The following is a 22,284-nucleotide window of genomic DNA, read 5'->3' as shown; positions in this document are numbered from 1 at the left end:
ACTGAAATATTTTTTCCCCAATAATTACATGTTTCAGTACTCCACCATCTGATGATGTTTGAATCTGTGGATGCAGAACAGCAGATACAAAGGCTGCCTGTAAAGTTATGTGCAGATTTTCAGCTGTGTGGGGAGGTGGTGTCCCTAACTCCTGCACTGGTCAATGCCCAACTGCATATAAAACAGCATTAACTATAGTCCTCATTCTGTGCCTTTTATCCTCAGAACTTACTTGTCTTATAACTGGAATTTGTACCCTTTGACCAACATCTCCCCACTGCCCTCTCCTGGGCGTCCCCAGCCTCTAGGAACCACCGTTCAACTCTGTTTCTATGATTCACTGCTTTAAAATCCCACACATAAAAGACACCACACGCACTTGTCTTCCTCCGTCTGCCTTATTTCATGCGGCACAGCGCATGCAAGGTCTACCCCCGTCACAAACGGCAGGATTTGCTTCTTTCTCCGGGCTGACTGATATCCCACTCTACAGACGAGCCACATGCTCTCTGTCCATTCATTCGTTGTCTCCACGTCGTGGCTATTGAGCACGGAGCACAGGTGTCTCTTCCAGCTCCTGTTTCCATTTCTTCTGGATGCACACCCAGAAAGGGATTCCAAGTTCCTAGGACAGTTCTGTTTTAAATTTGGGGGAAAACCAGCATACCATTTCTATAGTGGCTATACCAATTTACATTCCCACCAACAGTGCACGAGAGTTCCTTTTTCTCCAAACTGCCGCCCCCCGCCCCAATGCTTGTTATCTCTTGTCTTTTTGACGATAACCATTCTGCTATGTCGGAGAAGGCAATGGCACCCCACTCCAGTACTCTTGCCTGGAAAATCCAATGGATGGAGGAGCCTGGTGGGCTGCAGTCCATGGGGTCGCTAAGAGTTGGGCACGACGGAGCGACTTCACTTTCACTTTTCACTTTCATGCGTTGGAGAAGGAAATGGCACCCCACTTCAGTGTTCTTGCCTGGAGAATCCCAGGGACGGGGGAGCCTGGTGGGCTGCCGTCTATGGGGTCGCACAGAGTCGGACACGACTGAAGTGACTTAGCAGCAGCAGCGGCACTCTGCTGTGTATGTGGTTGTGATTTGCATTTACCTGCTAATTAGTGATACAGAGCACTTTTTCATGTGTCTGCTGGCCATTTGTATATCTTCTTTGGAAAAATGTCTATTCAATTCCTCTGCCTATTTTAAGAGGATTATTTGGAACTGTTCTGAGAACTGTTCCCATTTTGACACTTCTTATAAGGCAAGCCTTTTGGTGATGAATTTCTTCAGTTTTTATTTGTTAGTGAAAGTCTGTCTTGTCTCTGAAGAACAAATTTGACGGGTAAAGTATTTTTGGTTGACAGTTTCTTTCTTTCCACACTTTAAATATATTGTCCTATTTTCTCCTGGCTTGCAAGGTCTCTGAGAAACCGACTAAGAAATAGCCGCCTTAAGGGATTTTCAACAATATTATTCTAATGTATCTAAGTGAGGTCCTCTTTAAGTTGTCTGGTGACCTATTAGCTTCTCAAACTTATATATCCGAATTTCTTCCAAGAATTGGGAAGTTCTCAGTCATTATTTCTTTAAATAAACTTTTTTCCCTCTTTCCCTCTTTTCTACTTCTGGAAATTAATAAATTCACAAATTGGTTCTTTTTGAGGTATCCTATAGGTAAAGGGTTTCATGAAATTAATTTAGGTGTATTCAAGACATATGGACTTCCCTGGTGGTTGAGCTGGTAAAGAATCCGCCTGCAATGCAGGAGACCTGGGCTCGATCCCTGGGTTGGGAAGATCCCCTGGAGAAGGGAAAGGCTACTGACTTCAGTAGTCTGGCCTGGAGAGCTCCTTGGACTGGATAGTCCGCGGGGTGGCAGAGAGTCAGACGCGAGTGAATGGCTGTCACTTCACTCTCGTAGGTCACACAGGCTTTCCTCGCTGGTTTTTATTCTTTTTCTTTTTGCTCTTCTAATTGGATAATTTCAACTGGCCTGACTCTGAGCCCTGGTTCTCTCTTCTGTTTGGTTTAGTTTGTTGCTGAAACGCTCTATTGAATTCTTCAGTGCACTCCTACCATTCTTCACTTCCAAAATTCTTCTTCGGTTCTTTTTTATGTTTTCCATCTCTGAACATCTCGTTTGGTTCTTGTATTGTTGTCCTGATACTGTTAAATTATTTTTCTGTGTTCTCTTATAGCTCTCTGAGCATCTTTTGAAAAATTATTTTGAATTCTTTGTTAGGAAATTCCTGGGTATCCATTGCTTTGGAGCCAATTGCTGGGGTTTACTGTATTCTTTTGGTGGTTTCAAATTTCCCTGATTTTTTCAGTTCAGTTGCTCAGTTGTGTCCAACTCTTTGTGACCCCCATGGACTGAAGCACTCCAGGCCTCCCTATCCATCACCAATTCCTGGAGCTTGCTCAAACTCATGTCCATCGAGTCGGTGATGCCATCCAACTGTCTCATCCTCTGCCATCCCCTTTTATCTTTCCTAGCACCAGGGTCTTTTCCAAGGAGTCAGTTCTTCACATCGGGTTCTTTATGAGCCCTATATCCTTGCATAGGTGCCTGAGCTTTTGAAGAAACAATCTTCCATACGTTATGGACTGACTTTGGTAACGGAACATTTTCTCATGGGTAGGAGCTTCCCTGGTGGCTCAGATGGTAAAGAATCTGCCTGCAATGCAGAAGACTCGAGTTCCATCCCCTGGAGAAGGGAATGGCTACCTAGTCTAGTATTCTTGCCTGGGAAATCTCATGGACAGAAGAGATTTGGCTGTAGTCCACGGAGTCACAAAGAGTCGGACATGACTGAGTGACTTTCTGGGGCTCTCTAGCGCGTGCTGTGGCCCCAGGTCTAGTGGTGCAGGGCACTGAGTGCGAGGGCCATGGGAGCACTGGTCTTCAGGGCTAGGGGGTGATGGCTTTTCCACTCAGGCTACTGGGTTCCACACTGACAACTGTGTGATCCTTAGTGAGCATTTCGGGGGGGTCAAAGGTGGCTTCAAGGCTTTTGGGGTCCTCAGTGACGCCTCCAAGGCCAGTGGCTACAGGCCAGGGCAGGTGTGGTAGTGGCTGCCGTCGGTGATGTGTTCAGACACAGCTGTGGGGGCCAGCGGCAGACTCTTGGGCAGTGGCTGGGCCGTTTGCAAACAGGCACGCAATGGTGGGAGCCCCGGCAGGCAGCAGGGCCAGGACCAGCTCAGGCGCACTGGCTGCTGTGGGGGCCTAGCTGCTGGCACTCAATACAGTGTTTACAGGTCTTGCCACGGGGCGCAACAGTTGGAGGCTGGGGACGGGGGCGTGCAGGCGGGCAGCTGGGGGGGTCAGCTGCAGGTCAGCGCAGGGGTGCAGGCCCGATGAAGGCCCACAGACAGCTGTGGGGACCCTCGCTATCGGTGGGCTCTCTCATGATTGCAGTCTGTCTCTCACTCTGCAAATTGCAGTGGAGGCCAGTGACAGTCACCTGTTGAGTGGCACACAAGCACACAGCTGCAGGGGCCAGCCCCCAACGTGTGCTCGGTGGTGGATGTCGGCTTGCATTCATGCAGCTGCAGAGCTGACTGTGGGTTCAGTGACCTGGTTCCGGTAGGAGCTGGTCGGGGAGGGTGGGAGAAGGGTCTCGGGTGGCTGACACAGAGCATGTGAATACTGGTGGTGCAAAATTTGATGATGTCTGCAGGTGGTCCAAAGCTGACTGTTGATTTCTGCAGGGGCAAAAACTGCTGGGTTTTCCTGCAGAGCAGGTCAGGGTGAACTGTGACTCGCCCCCATCACATGGCTGCTACTGGTAGCCCTGCATTTCTCTCTTGTTTCTAACCATCCCTATTTATCTCAGTTTGGCCAGTCTGGGTGGGATGAAACTGGAGTGGGACCTTGGCGTGGTGCTCGAGAAGGCTGGGGAAGCAGCTCCTTCATCCTCTGCTCCCTGTCTTGGGGAGAGAGAGCTCCTTCTATCTGGGGAGTTCCCTCTTGGCACTGGGCAATGCTGGCTTGGCGAATGGGATGATGCAGGCGAAATGCGACTGTCTTTCTTCTCTTTGGGGGCAGCTAGCCTCAATTTCTTAATTCTCCTGTGTTGCTAGACTCCAGGGCTCTCTCATAGCCTTTTGTGTGTGTGTGGGTAGCAGGCAAAATTGATCTAATTATTGATCTGTCTAATTATTGATCCTTGTGAGGGACAGAGTCTGAGGTCTCCTATACCAACATTTTTGGTGGCATTACTCTTAAAAATAGTTTGATCAGAAGTAACCCTTGCTGACTAGGAAGTGCAGTTGTGTGGCATATTTTCCAGTTATAGGGGAAAAAGCTTTCTGATTCTGCTCGAGGTAAAGGAAGTTTCTCCTCTTATCTATTCCTTTATCCTCCTGTGTCAGTTTTAATAACTTCACTAGATATACTTAAATGAGAATGCTTGTTTACTGATGGGATTGTTGTTGGTTTTACAACAGCATGATTTTTGTGTTTTGGCCGTTCTGTGCAGCACGTGGGATCTTAGTTCCCCGACCAGGGATGGAAGGCATGCCCCCCAGTCCAACCCGTGCTTCCTGAGTGGAAGCATGGTGTCTTAACCAGACCGCCAGCGAAGCCCTTGAATATTTTTTAAAGAAAGCAAGTCGATTTCATCATCTTTTTCTTGGTTTCACAATGTATAGAAGAATCGTCTGACCTGTTGCCTGTCTCTGTTTCAATAAAGACATGTTCATAGCCCGCGTAATCTAAACATCTTTGCCCTAAAGCACGGTGTATTCTTTTGGCCAAATATTTTGCTTCTCAATTGTTATTTTACTGAACTGGTAGAACCGAGTAAGTCGCAGTCCCAAGTCTGGCCATAGCTGCTAGCTTGGTTTTTGCTGTTTATTGAACACACTTATGGAAGTGGATTGGGCAACACACAGAAGCCTCAGGGTTCTCAAGAGCAGCAAGAAACAGCAAGATTCAGCGGTCAGTCACTTTTCAAGCTTCTTCATGTGTGTCATGGAGGGGTGGAAAGTAATTTTAAATAGATTATTTTTGTTAGGTTTGAAAATTTAGAGCTATAACTGAGTTGGAAGTAATTTTGTTCAGGACATTTTTCATTATTAATTGAATAAGGGAGTTCTTAACTTGATCTCATAATGTAAGTAATCCTTCAATAAAATCAATACACCAAAAAATGCTAATACTTTAGCATTTTTAAAACATCATAATCTAACAGAACACTGAGAGCCAGTATGGCAATCACCACACAGATGCATTTTGGTTGATTCTACTTTCCTGACCCAAACAGGAGATGACAGATGACCTTGATCACTATACCAATACTTATCAAGTCTACTCCAAGGACCCAAAGAAATGTCAGGAATTCCTTGGCTCACCAGAAGTCATCAACTGGAAGCAACATCTGCAGATTCAGAGTAAGTGGCCGGGATGTGGGCAGGCTGCCGGACTCTCCCGCGTCGGAGACGTGGGGTCCCTTGACCTCTGGAGTGACACCCCTGTCTCCTCTACAGCAGGCTTCCTGGGTGGTTCAGAAGGGAAAGAATCTGCCTGCGATGCAGGAGACCTGGGTTTGATCAGTGGATCAGGAAGATCCCCCGGAGAAGGAACCCACTCCAGTGTTCTTCCTGGACAATTCCAGGACAGAGGAGTCTAGTGGGCTACAGTCCATGGGTCACAAGAGTCTGACACGACTGAGTGACTAACACTCACACACTCTCTCTCACACACACACACACACACACACACATGCCTTCTAGATCTGTACTGCAATTCCAGACACTCAGCTGGCCGTGCCATCAGCACCTCCATAGCTGCCAGTTCACAGAGCTCTTAGGGAGCTTCCCAGGTGGAGACCGGAAGCCACCCCGCTATGAGCACACGGCAGGGAGAGGCTAAGAAAGGGGCAGGCCACTCCAGACTGGCGGGTGGCAAGATAATAAGCAGGTGAACTTACCTCCAGGCTTGTCCTGGGAGACTGCAGGACGAGGGAATCCCCTCATCTGCCTGCCAAAATCTTAAAAAAGTATATAGTGGCCTTATCTGGGTTTAGTCACGTGCCCAATCCAGATATGTGAACACCACATTTCTATCTCAAGGCTGTGTCCTTGGAGCAGTTTCTGGAAGGCAAGTGGAACACCCGTTCCAAGGACAGGGGAGAGAGGGGGAAGCCTCCAGTTGCCTCCAGAGTTAAGGGCGACATGTCTTCTTGATCACCTCCTCCAACAATAGTGAATTAGAACTTAAAGACTGCCGGGTATGGGGTTTACACAGGAAATCATGAGCAATAGAATTTCTTAATAGTTAAAAATTCACGGCTACCTGATTCTACTCATTGGAATTAAGACCTGATGCTGGGAAAGACTGAAGGCAAAAGAAGACAGTGGCAGAGGATGAGATGGTTAGAAAGCACCACCAATTCAATGGGCATGGATTTGATCAAACTCTGGGAGATAGTGGAGGACAGAGGAGCCTGGCGTGCTACAGCCCATGGGTTGTAAAGAGTCAGACACGACTTAGCGACGGAACAACAGCAAAAATTCATGGTTTATTCCAGGATCGATGATATGGGAGCAGAGCTTCCGTTCTGCCTCACCTCCACGGAGTCTATATCATACTTACTACAGAGGAGGAATTTAGTGACTACAAATATGTTTGGGAATTCCCTGGCAGTCAGTGGTTAGGACTCTGCTCTCACTGCCAGGGACCCACGTTCGATCCCTGGTGAGGGAATTAAGACCCCACAAGCCTTACAGTGTAGCCAAAAAAATGAAAGAATGTGTTCTCTGGAGTCAGACTAGCTGAAGTTGTGACCTCGTTAGGCTTGTTAGTAGTCGTGTGGTCTAAGACAAGGAACAACAGCTCCGTGGATCAGTCTTCTGATGAGTAAAAATAGCAATTATAATAGTACCCAAAACATAGGGCTCTTTAAAGATTAAGTGAGCTCTTGAAGAAGAAATGCTTGGCCCCAAGCCTGGTCTTATCAGTCGGGTTTCGAAACCACCCCCAAATAGTGACCGCAAAACACAGTCATTTATTAGCTCACATGTTGCGGGTCAGCACTTTGTACGAGACTCGGCTGGATGATTCTTCCGCTGGGCTCTCCTGGGGTCACCCATGTGACTGCAGTCAGCTGGGGGCTGTCCAGGAGATGGCAGGACTAGGTCAGCCACAGTCTGGGGGCCGGCTGTTAATGCTGGCTTCGTCTGTACTTGACACAGAAGTCACCCAAGGTTCTCAAGAGCCGAGAGAAAAGGCAAACTCCATCCATAGTCACTTTCCAAGCTTCTTCCTCATTCATATTTGCTGTTGCTCCCTTGGCCCAAACAAGTTTCACAGTCAATCCCAGGAGTCAGGTCAGCAGAAAAAAGTCCAGATGGTGAAGAAAAAACTGGGGCCATCATAGCAACAACCTACAGCATAGAACTGTTAAATAAATTCAGCAGATGTTGGTTATTGTCTTTACCTCATGGCCTTTGATGAGCATAACTGCCGTGATGTGTTCAGCACTTGTAGTGTCAGCCCAATTTTTATTTTTTTAATTGGAGTTTAGTTGCTTTATACTGCTGTGTCAGCTTCTGCTGTACAGCAAAGTGAATCGGCCGTATGTGTGCACACGTATCACCCCTTCTTTGGATCTCCTTTCCGTTTAGATCACCACGGAGCACCGAGCACCTCGCTGGGCGCCATGCCAGGCCCTCGCTAGTCATCTGTTTCATACGTAGCACTGCGTATGTGGCAATCCTCATCTCCCAACTCACCCCATCCTCCACTTTGACCCTTCGGAATCTATATGTTTCTTCTCTATGTCTGTGTCTCTATTTCAACTTTGCAAATGTATTTCTTTTAAATGTGAGAGTGACTTACTATTATCCCATAGAGGTCTTTTCATGATGGAACGTGAGTTTTAATCATTCGAAACCCACAAACCTTGCAGTCATCCGATGGCTTTTTCCTGACGTTTAAATGAACAATGATATCTCATACGATTCTTCATTTCCTCCATCTAGGCTCACAGTCCAGCTTGGATGACGTGATAAAAAATCTTGCAGCTACTAAATCAGGCAAGGTCAAGCAAACACAGTGCTTTCTCTATATGGCCTCTGAGGCCGGAAAGAAATTGGCTACTTCTCTGCTGGAGGCAAAAAGTGTATCAGTCAATGGTGATAAACACAAACCCAGGTAAGTCTGACAGAATCTGCTCTGGGGAATTCCCCGGCGGTCCAGCGGTTAGGACTCCGCACTTTCACTGCCTGCCAAGGTTTAGTCCCTCTGCTCTGAGAAGTAGTTAAGATCACACCCACAAGCCACATGGCAGGATAAAACAAAACCGAACCAAAAACGTCATATCTGTTACCACTGAAGTAGCCAGCGCAGTAGTCTCTTAGGATAGTCACAAAAATACACAATAGACTGGGGTGGATTCAAACAGCAGAAAGTTATCCTTCTAGTTGTGGAGGCCAGGATCCCAAGTCCAGGAGCTGGCAAACTTATGTTCCCTTCAAAGCCCCTAGGAGAGAATTCGTCCTTGCTTCTTCCGCATTCTGGTGGCTCTGGGCATTCCTTGACTCGTGACTTTGATACTGACCAGGGTGCTTGGCCTTCTCCAAGAAACAGACATTGATTAGAAGCCTGACAAGAAATTCAGGCAGAGCTTCACTGATGCCCCTGCTGCAGCAGGTGGGGGTGAAAACAAGCAATGGTTTCCCCTTGCTTGCTGAGGCTGGGGGGCTGGTTCCTTACATGGGGTGAGGGGAGCAGTGTGTCCAGGGGTCCGATGGGCAGCTCGAGCTCAAAAGACGCGACTGCTCAGTGGTTTTCAGGGAAGGGGCTTTAAGGCAGTGTGAGCAGGAGGGCTGCAGAGGGCACGATTACCTTGTGTGCAGTTCTCTGGTTGCCATCACGAGAAGTTACCAGCAAAATCAACCTCCTGGTTTTGACCAGGCTGGGGTCTATGTTCCTGCGGTCAGAAGTGCTCATCTGGAGGGGGTCTGCTTCCTGTAAAGACGGCTTGGGAATGTGCATCAGGCCTTTATCTATATGTCACTTCCCTGATTCGGCTCTGTGGCCAGTCTGTAGTCTAAACTCTTAATAGTTTCTAAGTCAACAGCTGTTCTCTTTCTATAGCTGCACAGATCCTAATCATTAACTCTTAAAAATTTTTTTTTTTATTTTTAAAATTATGACACTATGATGACGTGTTTACAGGGGACTTGGAAAGTACAGAACAAAGTTACCTGTTATTGTTCCACTATATATTACAAGCAATTTGTTTAAGTAGATAAACTAAGATTTTTAGTTGGAGTGTCAACATCAAACTCCCCCAAATTAATAAATGAATAGACACAAAATTAGAAGGCTATAGTAGACATGAAAATCACTATGAACCATTTCAACATAATTAAGATTTATACAATTTTCACACAGCAGCAGGATACAAATTCTATTCAAGATCCCATAGACTATAAATGAGGAGACAGTGGGATATATAACAAGGTGAAAAAGTTTCATGGTCCAAAGGTACTGAAATCATATGGGGCCTGTTCTCTTCTCACTGTGAAATTATGTTCAAAATCAGTATCGAAAGAAATTTGAAAAGAACCCACATGTTTTCAAATGCAATGGGACATTTACTGAGAGAGATCTTTGACTTAGCCATTGAAAGCCTCAAGAAGGTTAAAAGACTGAAAAAACGCAGAGGGTGGTTGCACAGAAGAAAGCATTTAAATGAGAAATTAATATCAATGCAAGAAATTAATATCAAGGATAATTTAAAAACCCCATGCATTTAGAAGTTAAATGTCCACTTTTATATGATGAACGTCTCTAAGAAACCATGACGAGGAAAAGTGGAAAATATTATTGAAAGAATAAAAAGGGAATTTAACAGAATTCATTGTATGCAGCTGAAGCTACTCAACGCAACTAAACACAATGTAGAATCTTGAATAAGGCATGAAAATAAATAATAGATACTAGCATAAAATTTTATAAAATTTGAATGAAATCTATACTTTAATAATACTGTATTACATGTTAATCTCCTGTTGTCTTTTTATAACATAATACCTATTTATATTTTCATAATTGGATTAGAAGTTTCAAGCCTCATTCAAAAGTTTTTAATAACAAAAAATAATAAGCTTTCTAGATTTTTAGCAATAATACTCGATGCCAGAATATATGAAACTATATCAAAATTTTGAGTGAATATGAATTAGAAATCTAACATTCTATTCATACCTAGTCAAACAAATGGAACCAAAAATGTCAACTATTTAAGCAAAATTTCATGTTTTCTAAAATATATATATCATGCTAAATATATATATGTATATATAGTATACAGAAGCTTTTCTGCTGCACTCGGTAAAGGCTAGAGAAAGAACAACAAAGAAAGAGATGGAGAAACTGGAGACCATAAGCTGAATGAAATGGGATCACTGACTATGAAACAGAAGAAAGTGAAACAAACTGGATAAAAGGGAGACATCACATAGTCCAGCTGTTTCCAAACATGGCAGCTCATTACAGTCACATCTGGAACTTTGGGCAGATTTGTGTTGTCCAAGAAATTCCAAGATAATTCTGATATGCAGCTGGATTTTAAAAAGTGATGACAAGTTTTCCTGTTAAGTGGTAGTTTTAGTGATAGAGAAGTCTGTTATTTTCTGTTGACCGATCGTGATGCAATGGTATTAAAATGAACACTAGCGACATAATCACAGTAGTGAAAGATGTTTGTCAGTTTTCACAAGTAATAGCCAGACTGAAAATGAAAGGTAATTACACTTGCAAGCCATAATGAAGCATGGTTCATCTACCAGGGTAGAATGATTTCATACAGTTTCGGGGCTTAAGTAGAGTGACGTGTAAGTGGGAGTTAATACGGCCACATGTTTGCATGCATCCAGCCAGTCTGTGTCTTTCTGTTGTTGCATTCAATCTATTTGCATTTCGTGTGATTATTGACATGTAGGACCCTATTGTCATTTTCTTAATTGTTTAGGTCTCTTCCTTCTCTTGGGCTTCCCGCCTAGAGAAGCCCCTTTAGCATTTGCTGTGAAGCTGTTTTGGTGGTGCTGAATTCTCTTAACTGTTGCTTGTCTGGAAAGCTTTTGATTTCTCCGTGAAGTCTGAATGAGTGAAATCTGAATGTTGGGTAACATATTCTTGGTTGCAGGGTATTCCTAGTCATCAATTTAAATAGATCATGCCACTGCCTTCTGGCTTACAGAGTTTCTGTTGAGAAATCAGCTGATAACCTTATGGGAGTTCCCTTGTATGTTATTTGTCATTTTTTTCTCTTGTTGCTTTTAATATTTTATCTTTGTCTGTAATTTTTGTCAGCAGCTTGATTACTATGTGTCTCAGTGTGTTCCTCCTTGGGTTTAGCCTGCCTGGGGCTCGGTGCTTCCTGGATGTGGCTGACTATTCCTTTTCCCATGTTAAAGGAGTTGTCAGCTATTATCTCTTCAAATATCTTCCCAGGTGCTTTATCTCTCTCTCTCTTCTCTTTCTAGGACCTCTATAATGCAAATGTTGGTGTGTTCAGTGCTGTCCCAGGGGACTCAGGCTATCTTGAATGTTTATTTTCACTCTTTTTTCTGTATTCCATTTTACGGCAGTGGCTTCCACCATTCTGTCTTCCAGGCCACTTACCTGTTCTCCTGCCTCAGTTATTCTGCTCTTGATTTCTCCCAGGGTGCTGTTCATCTCTGTTTGTGCTTTAGCTCTCCTAGGTCTCTTGTAAGCACTTCTTGCATCTTCTTCTTCCCTTTCCCAAGAACGTGGACCACCTGCACTGTCATTATTTTGAATTATTTTTCTGCAAGGCTGCCTATCTGCCCTTCATTCAGTTATTTCCCTGGGGTTTTATCTTGTTCTTTCATCTGAGAGATAATTCTCCCCCGTTTCATTCTGATTGACTTTCTGTGGTTGTGGCTTTGTTCTGGTGGCTGCAGGACTGACTTATCGCTTCTACATGCCCTCTGGTGGATGAGGCTGATGGCAGGGACTGGTGGTGGAAAAAACTAGATCTTCTGGCTCTCAGTAAAACTTCAGTCTGACTCTCAGCTGATGGGTGGGGCTGTGTGTCCTCCCTATTAGTTGTTTAGCCTGGGATGAACCAGTCCTGGGGTCTACAGGCTCCTGTTGCAGTTCAACCACTAAGAGGTATCCAGCTATTTGCCACCCCATGGACTACAGCACCCCAGGCTCCCCTTTCTTCATTATCTCCCAGAATTTGGTTAATTCATGTCCAAGTGATGCCATCCAACCATCTCATCCTCTGTTGGCCCTTTCTCCTCCTGCCCTCAATATTTCCCAGCATCAGGGTATTTTTCAATGAGTTGGCTCTTAACATCAAGTGGCCAAAGTATTGGAGCTTCAGCTTCAGTATCACTCCTCCAATGAACAGTCAGGACTGATGTCCTTTAGAATTGACTGTTTTGCTCTCTTTGCTGTCCTAGAAACTATCAAGAGTCATTTCCAGCACCACAGCTCGAAAGCATCAACTCTTCAATACTCAGCCTTCTTTACGGTCTAACTCTCACATCTGTATATGACTACTGGCAAAACCGTAGCTTTGATTATATGCATCACTTTGTCTGCTTTTTAATATGCTATCTAGGTTGATCATAGCTTTTCTTCCAAGGAGCAAGCATCCTTTAACTTCATGGCTGCAGTCACCATCTGCAGTGGTTTTGGAGCCCAAGAAAACATCGTCAGTCACTTTTTCCACTTTTCCTATGTTTATTTGCCATGAAGTGATGGGACCAGATGCCATAATCTTAGTTTTTTTAATGTTGAGTTTTAACCTAGCTTTTTCACTCTCCTCTTTCACGTTCATCAAGAGGCTCTTCAGTTCCTCTTCACTTTCTGCCGTTAAGGTGGTGTCATCTGTATATCTGAAGTTGTTGATATTTCTCCTGTCACTCTTGATTCCAGCTTGTGCTTCATCCAGCCTGGCATTCCACATGATGTACTCTACATATAAGTTAAATAAGCAGGATGAAAATATATAGTCTTGACATACTCTTTTTCCAACTTTGAACCAGTCTATTATTCCATGTTTGGTTCTAACTGTTCCTTCTTGACCTGCATACAGGTTTCTCAGGAGGCAGGTAAGGTGGTCTGGTATTCAGACCTCTTTAAGATTTCCAGAGTTTGTTGTGATCCACACAGTCAAAGGCTTTAGCATAGTCAATGAAGCAGATGTAGATGTTTTTCTGGAATTCTCTTGCTTTTTCTATGATCCAACAGATGTTGACCATTTGATTTCTGGTTCCTCTGCCTTTTCTAAATCCTGATTGTACATCTGGAAGTTCTCGGTTCACATACTGTTAGAGCCTAGCTTGAAGGATTTTGAGCATTACCTTGCTAGCATGTGAAATGAGTACAATTGTGTGATAGTTTGTACATTCTTTGACATTGCCTTTCTTTGGGATTGGAATGAAAACTGACCTTTTCCAGTCCTGTGGCCACTGCTGAGTTTTCCAAATGTGCTGGCATATTGAGTGCAGCACTTTCACAGCATCATCTTTTAGGATATTAAATAACTCAGTTGGAATTCCATCACTTCCACTTGCTTTGTCCATAGTAATGCTTCCTAAGGCCCACTTGACTTTGTACTCCAAGATGTCTGGCTCTAGATGAGCAATCACATCTTTGTGGTTATATGGGTCATGAAGACCATATTTGTATAGTTCTGTGTATTCTTGCCAACTTTTGTTAATCTCTTCTGCTTCTGTTAGATCCTTGCTGTTTCTGTCCTTTATTGTGCCCATCTTTGCTTGAAATGTTTCCTTTGTATCTCCAATTTTACTGAAGAGATACCTAGTCTTTCCCATTCTATTATTTTCCTCTGTTTCTTTGCATTGATCACTGGGGAAGGTTTTCTTGTCTCTTCTTGCTATTCTTTGGAGTTCTGCATTCAGGTGGGTATATTTTTCCTTTTCTCTTTTGCCTTTTGCTTCTCTTCTTTTCTCAGCTGTTTGTAAGGCCTCCTCGGATGACCATTTTGGTTTTTTGCATTTCTCTTTCTTGGAGGTGGTTTTGATCACTGCCTCCTGTACAGTATTACGAACCATAGTTCTTCAGGCGCTCTGCCTATCAGATCTAATCCCTTGAATCTATTTACCACTTCCACTGTATAATCATAAGGGATTTGATTTAGATCATACCTAAATGGCCTACTGGTCTTCCCCACTTTCTTAAATTTGAGTCTGAATTTGGCAATAAGGAGTTCATGATCAGAGCCATAGTCAGCTCCTAGTCTTGTTTTTGCTGACTGTATACAGCTTCTCCATCTTTGGCTGCAAAGAATATAATCAATCTGATTTCGGTGTTGACCATCTGGTGATGTCCATGTGTAGAGTCATCTCTTGTGTTGTTGGAAGAAGGTGTTTGCTGTGACCAGTGCATTCGTTTGGCAAAACTCTGTTAGCCTTTGCCCTGCTTCATTCTGTACTCCAAGGCCAAACTTGCCTATTACTCCAGGTAGCTCTTGACTTCCTACTTTTGCATTCCAGTCCCCTATGATGAAAAGGACATCTTTTGGGGGGTGTTAGTTCTACAAGGTCTTATAGGTCTTCATAGAACCATTCAGCTTCAGTTTGTTCAGCATGGGCAACCTATTTTTGGTGGGTTTCAGCGTCCTCCTGTCAATGGTGTTCAAAAGCGAGTTGCAATTTTGGGATTGGAATGAAAACTGTGATAGGAGTTGATAGGAATGATAATCTTGCGATAGGAGATGAGTGCTTGTCCTTCTATTCCTCCATCGTGATTTGATCTCTCCATTAACTCTTTAAAGAAAAGGCTTTATTAATTATTTGTTTTGTCCATGCTGGGTCGCCGTGGCTGGGCGGGTTTTCTCTCAGTGCAGTGACTGGGGGCTACTCTGTCTTCAGAGCACACAGGCTTCTCTTCGTGCCGAGCGTGGCTCTAGGGTGTGTGGACTCAGTAGCTGCCCATGAGCTCTAGAGTGTGGGATCCGTATTTGTGGCACAAAGCCTTCGCTGTTCCATGTACATGGGCTCTTCCAGGCCAGGGACCGAAACCCGTATCTCCTGCATCGGCAGGTGGGTTCTCTACCCCTGAGCCACCAGGGCAGCCCCCTTGGCCATGAACCCTTGAGATAGCCTTTTGAGATTCTGGGGAAGCCTGGGAGGCTAAAGTAAAACCTTTGACTTCAAAGGACAGGGACACAAGGGCTTGTATACCGTTTTGATGTTATGGGCTATTCTTTCCTTTCATTCCCAATAGCCACCAAAAGATGTTGACACTCTCAACCCTGGATCCTGCCCATGCTGTCTTGGTGAATAAGCTCTGGTATTTCGGTGGCAATGAAAGGAGCCGGAGGTTCATCGAGCGCTGTATCCGGACCTTCCCCAACTTATGCCTGCTGGGGCCTGAGGGGACCCCTGTGTCCTGGATGCTGATGGATCAGACAGGAGAGCTGCGGATGGCAGGCACCCTGCCTGAGTACCGGGCCCAGGGGCTCATCTCCTACATCTCCTGTGTCCAGGTCCAGACTCTGGACAAGCTTGGCTTCCCCTTGTATTCCCACGTAGACAAGGCCAATCACATCATGCAAAGAGTATGCTCCAACATGCAGAGTATCTTCGTGCCCTGCGGCTGGAACCAATGGAACTTTGTGCCTCTGTAAAGCGGCCCTGAACACAGAGAGCATTGAACGAATGCAGAATGTGGCTGGAGGAGCCGACGGAGAGAGAGAACGCAGTGTAATGAAGGGTGATGAAATGGCCTGAGCTCTGAGGGAGCAGCGAAGGGTGGTGAACAGGACAGACTCAGTCTCTGCGCTCAAACACGTCCCAGAATTTCCTTGTTTCCTCAGTAGGAAACAGACCAGGCTCCCGGCTGTCGGTATCTGGATGCTTTCAGCATCCTTCTCGTGATTTATACTCAGTTGCATGCTTTTCTACATTGGTCTTCCTGGAACTCCTAGCTCATTAACTTCTCCAGTTTGCCAGAAGTGTTGTAATAATTTGCGGGTTTTATGATGATTATCCCCCCTCTGGCTTTCTATGACTTTTTATTTGGCTGGAGAGTGACCTGTCCGTTAAGTAGATCTTTGAAGACCCTCCTCTCTCAGGTCATTTCTTAAGCCTTATATTATAATCACATGAAATATGTTATACAAATACATATACATTCCTCCATCTATCTATAAAGGTGTTGTTATTGTTTAGTCACTAAGTCATATCTGACTCTTTTATGACCTCATGGACTGTAGCCCCCCAGGTAGCTCTGTTCATGGGATTTCCCAGCAAGGAATCTGGATTGGGTTACCATTTCCTTCTCCAGGGGATCTTCCCAAACCAGGGATCAAACCTGAGTCTCCTGCATTGAAAGTGGATTCTTTACCACTGAGCCACCAGAGAAGCCATTTACACACACACATACACACACACACACACACACACACACACACACACACACACATACACACTGCAGCATAGAAAATTAAAAGAGAAAGATTGACTGGTATCAGTATCCTTTTTTGCAACATCTATTCAATCTGGGCAAACCCCTGTGTCCTTGTCTTTTGAAGTAAAATGCTGACTCAAGAGTTAATGACTGGAAAATGTGAGGATGTAGAAACAAAGAATAACTGTTGGGTTAGGGAATGGGTAACAATTTAGAATAAAATTCTGCCACATAACAGAATCACTGAACTCACAGTTCCCTGAAAGGTATGGACAAAGGCCTGACACACATTCCTAAGCAGCTTTTACAGGAAGAAGACCCCCTCCGAATGAAAACCACTGGCCACAAGAACAAAGATGCTAGACTGGTTGAAACGAGAAGGTTGATGATGCTTGAAACTTCACTCTGACGCCAACTGATCCAAGAACTGTCCACGCTGACCACACCCTGCTCCCTGAACACTATAAACCCCCTCTCTACCCTGTCCAGCGTGGGCCACATGGTCTCCAAGGCAGTAGCCCACTCTGGCCTCCTTTGTCTGGTCAAACAATGAAAGCGACTTGTTTCTGCTTCACTCAGAACTCTGCGCGTTGCTGTTCAGCCCTCCTGAACAGAGGCTGAGTTTCAGCAACACTGTGCCAGAAAAGAGATACTAACATTGTTTCTGTCAAGACTTTCCTGCTGGTCATGTGATTAAGAGTCCACCTTCCAATGCAGGGGCCATGGATTTGATGCTGGTCAGGGAACTGTGATCCCACATACTAAGAGGAAGCTAAGTCTTCATGCTACAGTTAAAGAAAGCCTGCACTCCCCCAACGAAGAGTCCAGACATCAGGAAGAGCCCACACATTATGAAGGAGACCCAACTCAGCCAAGAAAAAATTGTTCCTGTATGCTGAAATATCAATAAAAATGCACAAGGTGAAAGCTGTGGGTTTCAGATTTATTGTGGGATTTGCTGAGGACTAGCCTGTGAGACAGCCCCTCAGATAACTCTGAGGAATTCCTCCAAAGAGGTGAGGGGGTGGGGGTGGGGGAAATGATACAGATGAACTTATTTACAAAACAGAAACAGACTCACAGGCGTAGAGAAAGAATTTATGGTTACTGTGGGGAGGCAGGGGAGAGGGATAGGGGATTGGGGATTGACAGGCACACACCGCTACATTTAAAATGGATGACCAGCAAGGCCCCACTGTACAACATAGGTGGAGAAGGCGATGGCACCCCACTCCAGGACTCTTGCCTGGAAAATCCCGTGGACGGAGGAGCCTGGTGGACTGCAGTCCATGGGGTTGACAAGAGGCAGACACAACTGAGTGACTTCACTTGCATTGCAGAAGGAAATGGCAACCCACTCCAGTGTTCTTGCCTGGAGAATCCCAGGGATGGCGGTGCCTGGTGGGATCTACGGGGTCACACAGAGTCGGACACGACTGAAGCAACTTAGCAGCAGCAGCAGCAGCGAAACATAGGGAACTCTGCTTAATGTTACGTAACACTCTAACTGGGAAAAGAGTTTGATAAAAAATAGATACATGTGTATGTCTAACTGAATCATTTTGTTGTACAACTGGAACTAATATAATCAGTTCAGTTCAGTTCAGTCGCTCAGCTCAGTCGTGTCTGACTCTTTGTGACTCCATGGACAGCAGCACGCCAGGCCTCCCTGTCCGTCACCAACTCCCACAGCCTACCCAAACTCATGTGCATTGAGTCGGTGATGCCATCCAACCATCTCATCCTCTGTCGTCCCCTTCTCCCCCTGCCCTCAATTTTTCCCAGCATCAGGGTCTTTTCAAATGAGTCAGTTCTTCGAATCAGGTGGCCAAAGTATTGGAGTTTCAGCTTCAGCATCAGTACCTCCAATGAATATTTAGGACTGACCTCCTTTAGGATGGACTGTTTGGATCTCCTTGCAGTCCAATCAATTATACTCCAAAATAAAATAAAAAGTTAAAAAAAACCTAAAAGGTAAAGAGGGAGGTCAGCATGTATGTGATTTTAGAGCAGGGGCGCTTGCAACCAAGCATGCTTCTTGGTAGATCATTGTTAGGCATGATGAACAGATACCTCGGTGAATGATTCTAGTGATTTTATGAGTATGTAAAGATGCAAGAATTGGGGTTCATAGAAGTTTTCCCTGAAAATGTCTAACTCTCTGAAGACCTATTCTGCCAGCTTTCTCAGAGCATGAGTGCCTCATTCTTGATCTCCACCCTGAAATCTTTTCAAGGGGTGTGTTGAAGGTCAGCAACTACAGTGGCTAATGACCATCCTTTAGAACCAGATAGCAAGGACAGTTTTTAGCTGACACTTCTGAAAGCTGAGCTTTCTTAATCCCCCTCCTCCAGTCCACATATAATAAGGAGATTCTCTGTTTGGTTGCGGAAGCTTAATCTATGTGGTCCATGAAAGCAGTATAGGGAGAGGAGGGGGTGGGTGCACCCAGACCAGAGAGTGGAGCTTGGTTTACCAGGGGCAGAAGTCGGGGAGGCTCTGTGTAGGGAGGAGACTGGGCTCTCACTTGGCAGCAGTACATTATTTCAAGATATCTGAATCCTCTGTAACATGACTAAGGGTCTTGCGGGAGTCTCATTGGTGAGGCCACCAGACAATTCACCTCTGAGTCTCTCCGGGAAGACTGTCCCAACACTGCCAGAGGAAGAGCGCCTACTTGAAGGGAAAAAGAAGGAAAGAGAACGATACCAGCTTAAGACTTGGGACCACCACGGTCCTTAACACCACACCACAGCTTTCTTAACACATCAAAATAAAAGCTCTGCTTTTTATACTTGAGCACCAGCTAAAGCTTCGCCCCCAGAAAGGCCCTGAAGTCAGCAAGGGAAGAGGGCCCTTGGGGACCCTGCAGTAAGGAGAGTCAGAATTGGCTCTTCCCCACGACGCTCTGGTAGAAATGAGTCTGTGATAATAGCTCTTTCAGCCCAGACCACGAATTCTGAAGGCACTTGTGCTGGGGTTCCAGGCAGCTCTTTGAGACTTCCCTGGTGGTCCACTGTTTATGAATCTGCCTTCCAACACAGCGGGCAAGGGTTCAATCCCTGGTCAGGGAAATAAGATCCCACATGCCAAGGGGCCACAACAGCTAGAGAGGCACCTGAGCGTGGCAACAAAGAGTCCAAGAGCCACAATTAAGGCCTGACGTAGGCAAAAATAAATAAATAAAATACATATTGTTTTAAAAAGCAGTCTGTGTGGAGTCTAAGAATTCTCAAGTAAGGCCAACGGTGCTATTTTGAGGACCAGATTTTAAGTGACTAAAGATAACTGTGTGCATGTGCAATTGAGACAGGTCCTGGGCCAAAGCTCCAGGAGGTGGAAGGACAGGGAAGCCTGGCGTGCTGTAGTCACAGGGTTGCGAAGAGTCGGTCACAACTGAGCCACTAAATAGCAACATGGACCAAAACGTATGAAGAGACCAAAACCACTCAGTTGCTGCTTCTGAAGTGTGCTGTGTTCTAAGTCGCTCGGTCGTGTCCAACTGTTTGCGTCCCTGTGGACCACAGCTCACCAGGCTCCTCTGTCCTTGGGATTCTCCAGGCGAGAATCCTGGAGTGGGTTGCCCTGCCCTCTTCCAGGGGGTCTTCCTGAGCCAGGGATGGAATCCGTGTCTCTTATGCCTCCTGGATGGGCAGGCATGTTCTTTACCCCTAGAGCCAGGAGTGAAAAAAAAAAAAAAAAAGACCAGGGTGTCGGAAGGCAAAGCAGGGTCCTGAGCATGCCCCTTCATACGACAAAACTGAAGAGTTAGGCAAGACCACCTAAGCCACTCCTGCCGCCCAACCCCTGCACACAACTCTGCCCTCACCCAATATAAAAAACCAACTCTCCCACAAAATGCCACCCAATATAAAATCCAAGCTCTCTTGACTACTCAAGAAATTAAACCGCAATCGTGTGTGTGTGTGTGTGTGTGTGAGTGAGTGGCGGCCTTAACCTCCAATTGCAGAGCCGAATTTCAAGCTTAGACGGACCAGCGGAAGCAGGTGCTTGACCAGGTGATGACCCTCGTGCAGGTGCTGTTTGCTGCCGGCTCTGGTGCTCAGGCTGTTGCGGGGCTGGGGCAGGAAGCTCTCCCCCAACCCGTCCCTACCAGGCGGAACAGCTTGGCACACCAGCAACCAGACTCTCCTCTGAGACAATGGTCTGGCCTGCGCAGAACTGGGCATCCTGAAGGGAGGTGCCAAGGTCACGAGGAACAGCAGAAATGCGTGCACTGTGCCACCCTGCCCTCAGCTGCATCCTCAATAGATCTTCACAACTCAGATAATCATGAAGGTGTGATCACTCCCACTCACCTAGAGCCAGACATCATGGAATGTGAAATCAGGTGGGCCTTAGGAAGCATCACTACGAACAAAGCTAGTGGAGGTGATGGAATTCCAGTTGAGCTATTTCAAATTCTAAAAGATGATGCTGTGAAAGTGCTGCACTCAATAGGCCAGCAAATTTGGAAAACTCAGCAGTGGCCACAGGACTGGAAAAGGTCAGTTTTCATTGCAATCCCAAAGAAAGGTAATGCCAAAGAATTCTCACACTACCACACAATTGCACTCATCTCACACGCTAGTAAAGTAATGCTCAAAATTCTCCAAGCCAGGCTTCAGCAATACGTGAACCATGAACTTCCAGATGTTCAAGCTGGTTTTAGAAAAGGCAGAGGATCCAGAGATCAAATTGCCAACATCCTCTGGATCATGGAAAAAGCAAGAGAGTTCCAGAAAAACATCTATTTCTGCTTTATTGACTATGCCAAAGCCTTGGACTGTGTGGATCACAATAAAGTGTGGAAAATTCTGAGAGATGGGAATACCAGACCACCTGACCTGCCTCTTGAGAAATCTGTATGCAGGTCAGGAAGCAACAGTTAGAACTGGACATGGAACAACAGACTGGTTCCAAATAGGAAAAAGAGTGCGTCAAGGCTGTATATTGTCACCCTGCTTATTTAACTTATATGCAGAGTACATCATGAGAAATGCTGGGCTGGAGGAAGCACAAGCTGGAATCAAGATTGCCGGGAGAAATATCAATAACCTCAGATATGCAGATGACACCACCCTTATGGCAAAAAGTGAAGAAGAACTAAAGAGCCTCTTGATGAAAGTGAAAGAGGAGAGTGAAAAAGATGGCTTAAAGCTCAGCATTCAGAAAAATAAGATCATGGCATCTGGTCCCATCACTTCATGGCAGATCGATGGGGAAACAGTGTCAGACTTTATTTTGGGGGGCTCCAAAATCACTGCAGATGGTGACTGCAGCCATGAAGTTAAAAGACACTTACTCCTTGGAAGGAAAGTTATGACCAAACTAGACAGCATATTCAAAAGCAGAGACATTACTTTTCCAACAAAGGTCCATCTAGTCAAGGCTATGGTTTTTCCAGTAGTCATGTATGGATGTAAGAGTTGGACTATAAAGAAAGCTGAGTGCAGAAGAATTGATGCTTTTGAACTGTGGTGTTGGAGAAGACTCTTGAGAGTCCCCTTGGACTGCAAAGAGGTCCAACTAGTCCATCCTAAAGGAGATCAGTCCTGGGTGTTCATTGGAGGGACTGATGTTGAAGGTGAAACGCCAATACTTCGGCCACCTGATGCGGAGAGCTGACTCATTTGAAAAGACCGTGATGCTGGGAAAGATTGAGGGCAGGAGGAGAAGGGGACAACAGAGGATGAGATGGTTGGATGGCATCACCAGCTCAATGGACATGGGTTTGGGTGGACTCTGGGAGTTGGTGATGGACAGGGAGGCCTGGCGTGCTGAGGTTCATGGGGTCACAAAGAGTTGGACACAACTGAGCAACTGAACTGAACTGAAGACTATTAAAAAATA

The 22,284-nt window shown here is 45.4% G+C and overlaps 1 protein-coding gene across 1 annotated transcript in view; it reads left to right on the top strand.

The window, feature by feature from the left end:
- LOC120877109 (glycine N-acyltransferase-like) overlaps positions 1 to 17,358 on the top strand; it is a 29,989-nt gene extending 12,631 nt beyond the window's left edge. The window contains exons 4-6 of the mRNA XM_040259437.1: positions 5,273 to 5,399; positions 7,992 to 8,163; positions 15,247 to 17,358. Coding sequence (XP_040115371.1) covers positions 5,273 to 5,399; positions 7,992 to 8,163; positions 15,247 to 15,649 — 702 coding nt within the window. The 3' untranslated portion in view covers positions 15,650 to 17,358. The remainder of the gene's footprint in view (positions 1 to 5,272; positions 5,400 to 7,991; positions 8,164 to 15,246) is intronic.
- Positions 17,359 to 22,284: the final 4,926 nt, after the last annotated feature.

The sequence above is a fragment of the Oryx dammah genome, unplaced genomic scaffold, assembly GCF_014754425.2.
Source record: "Oryx dammah isolate SB20612 unplaced genomic scaffold, SCBI_Odam_1.1 HiC_scaffold_17, whole genome shotgun sequence".
NCBI lineage: Eukaryota > Metazoa > Chordata > Mammalia > Artiodactyla > Bovidae > Oryx > Oryx dammah.
Note: the sequence above shows the minus strand (reverse complement) of the source record. Positions and strands in the feature narration are given on the sequence as shown.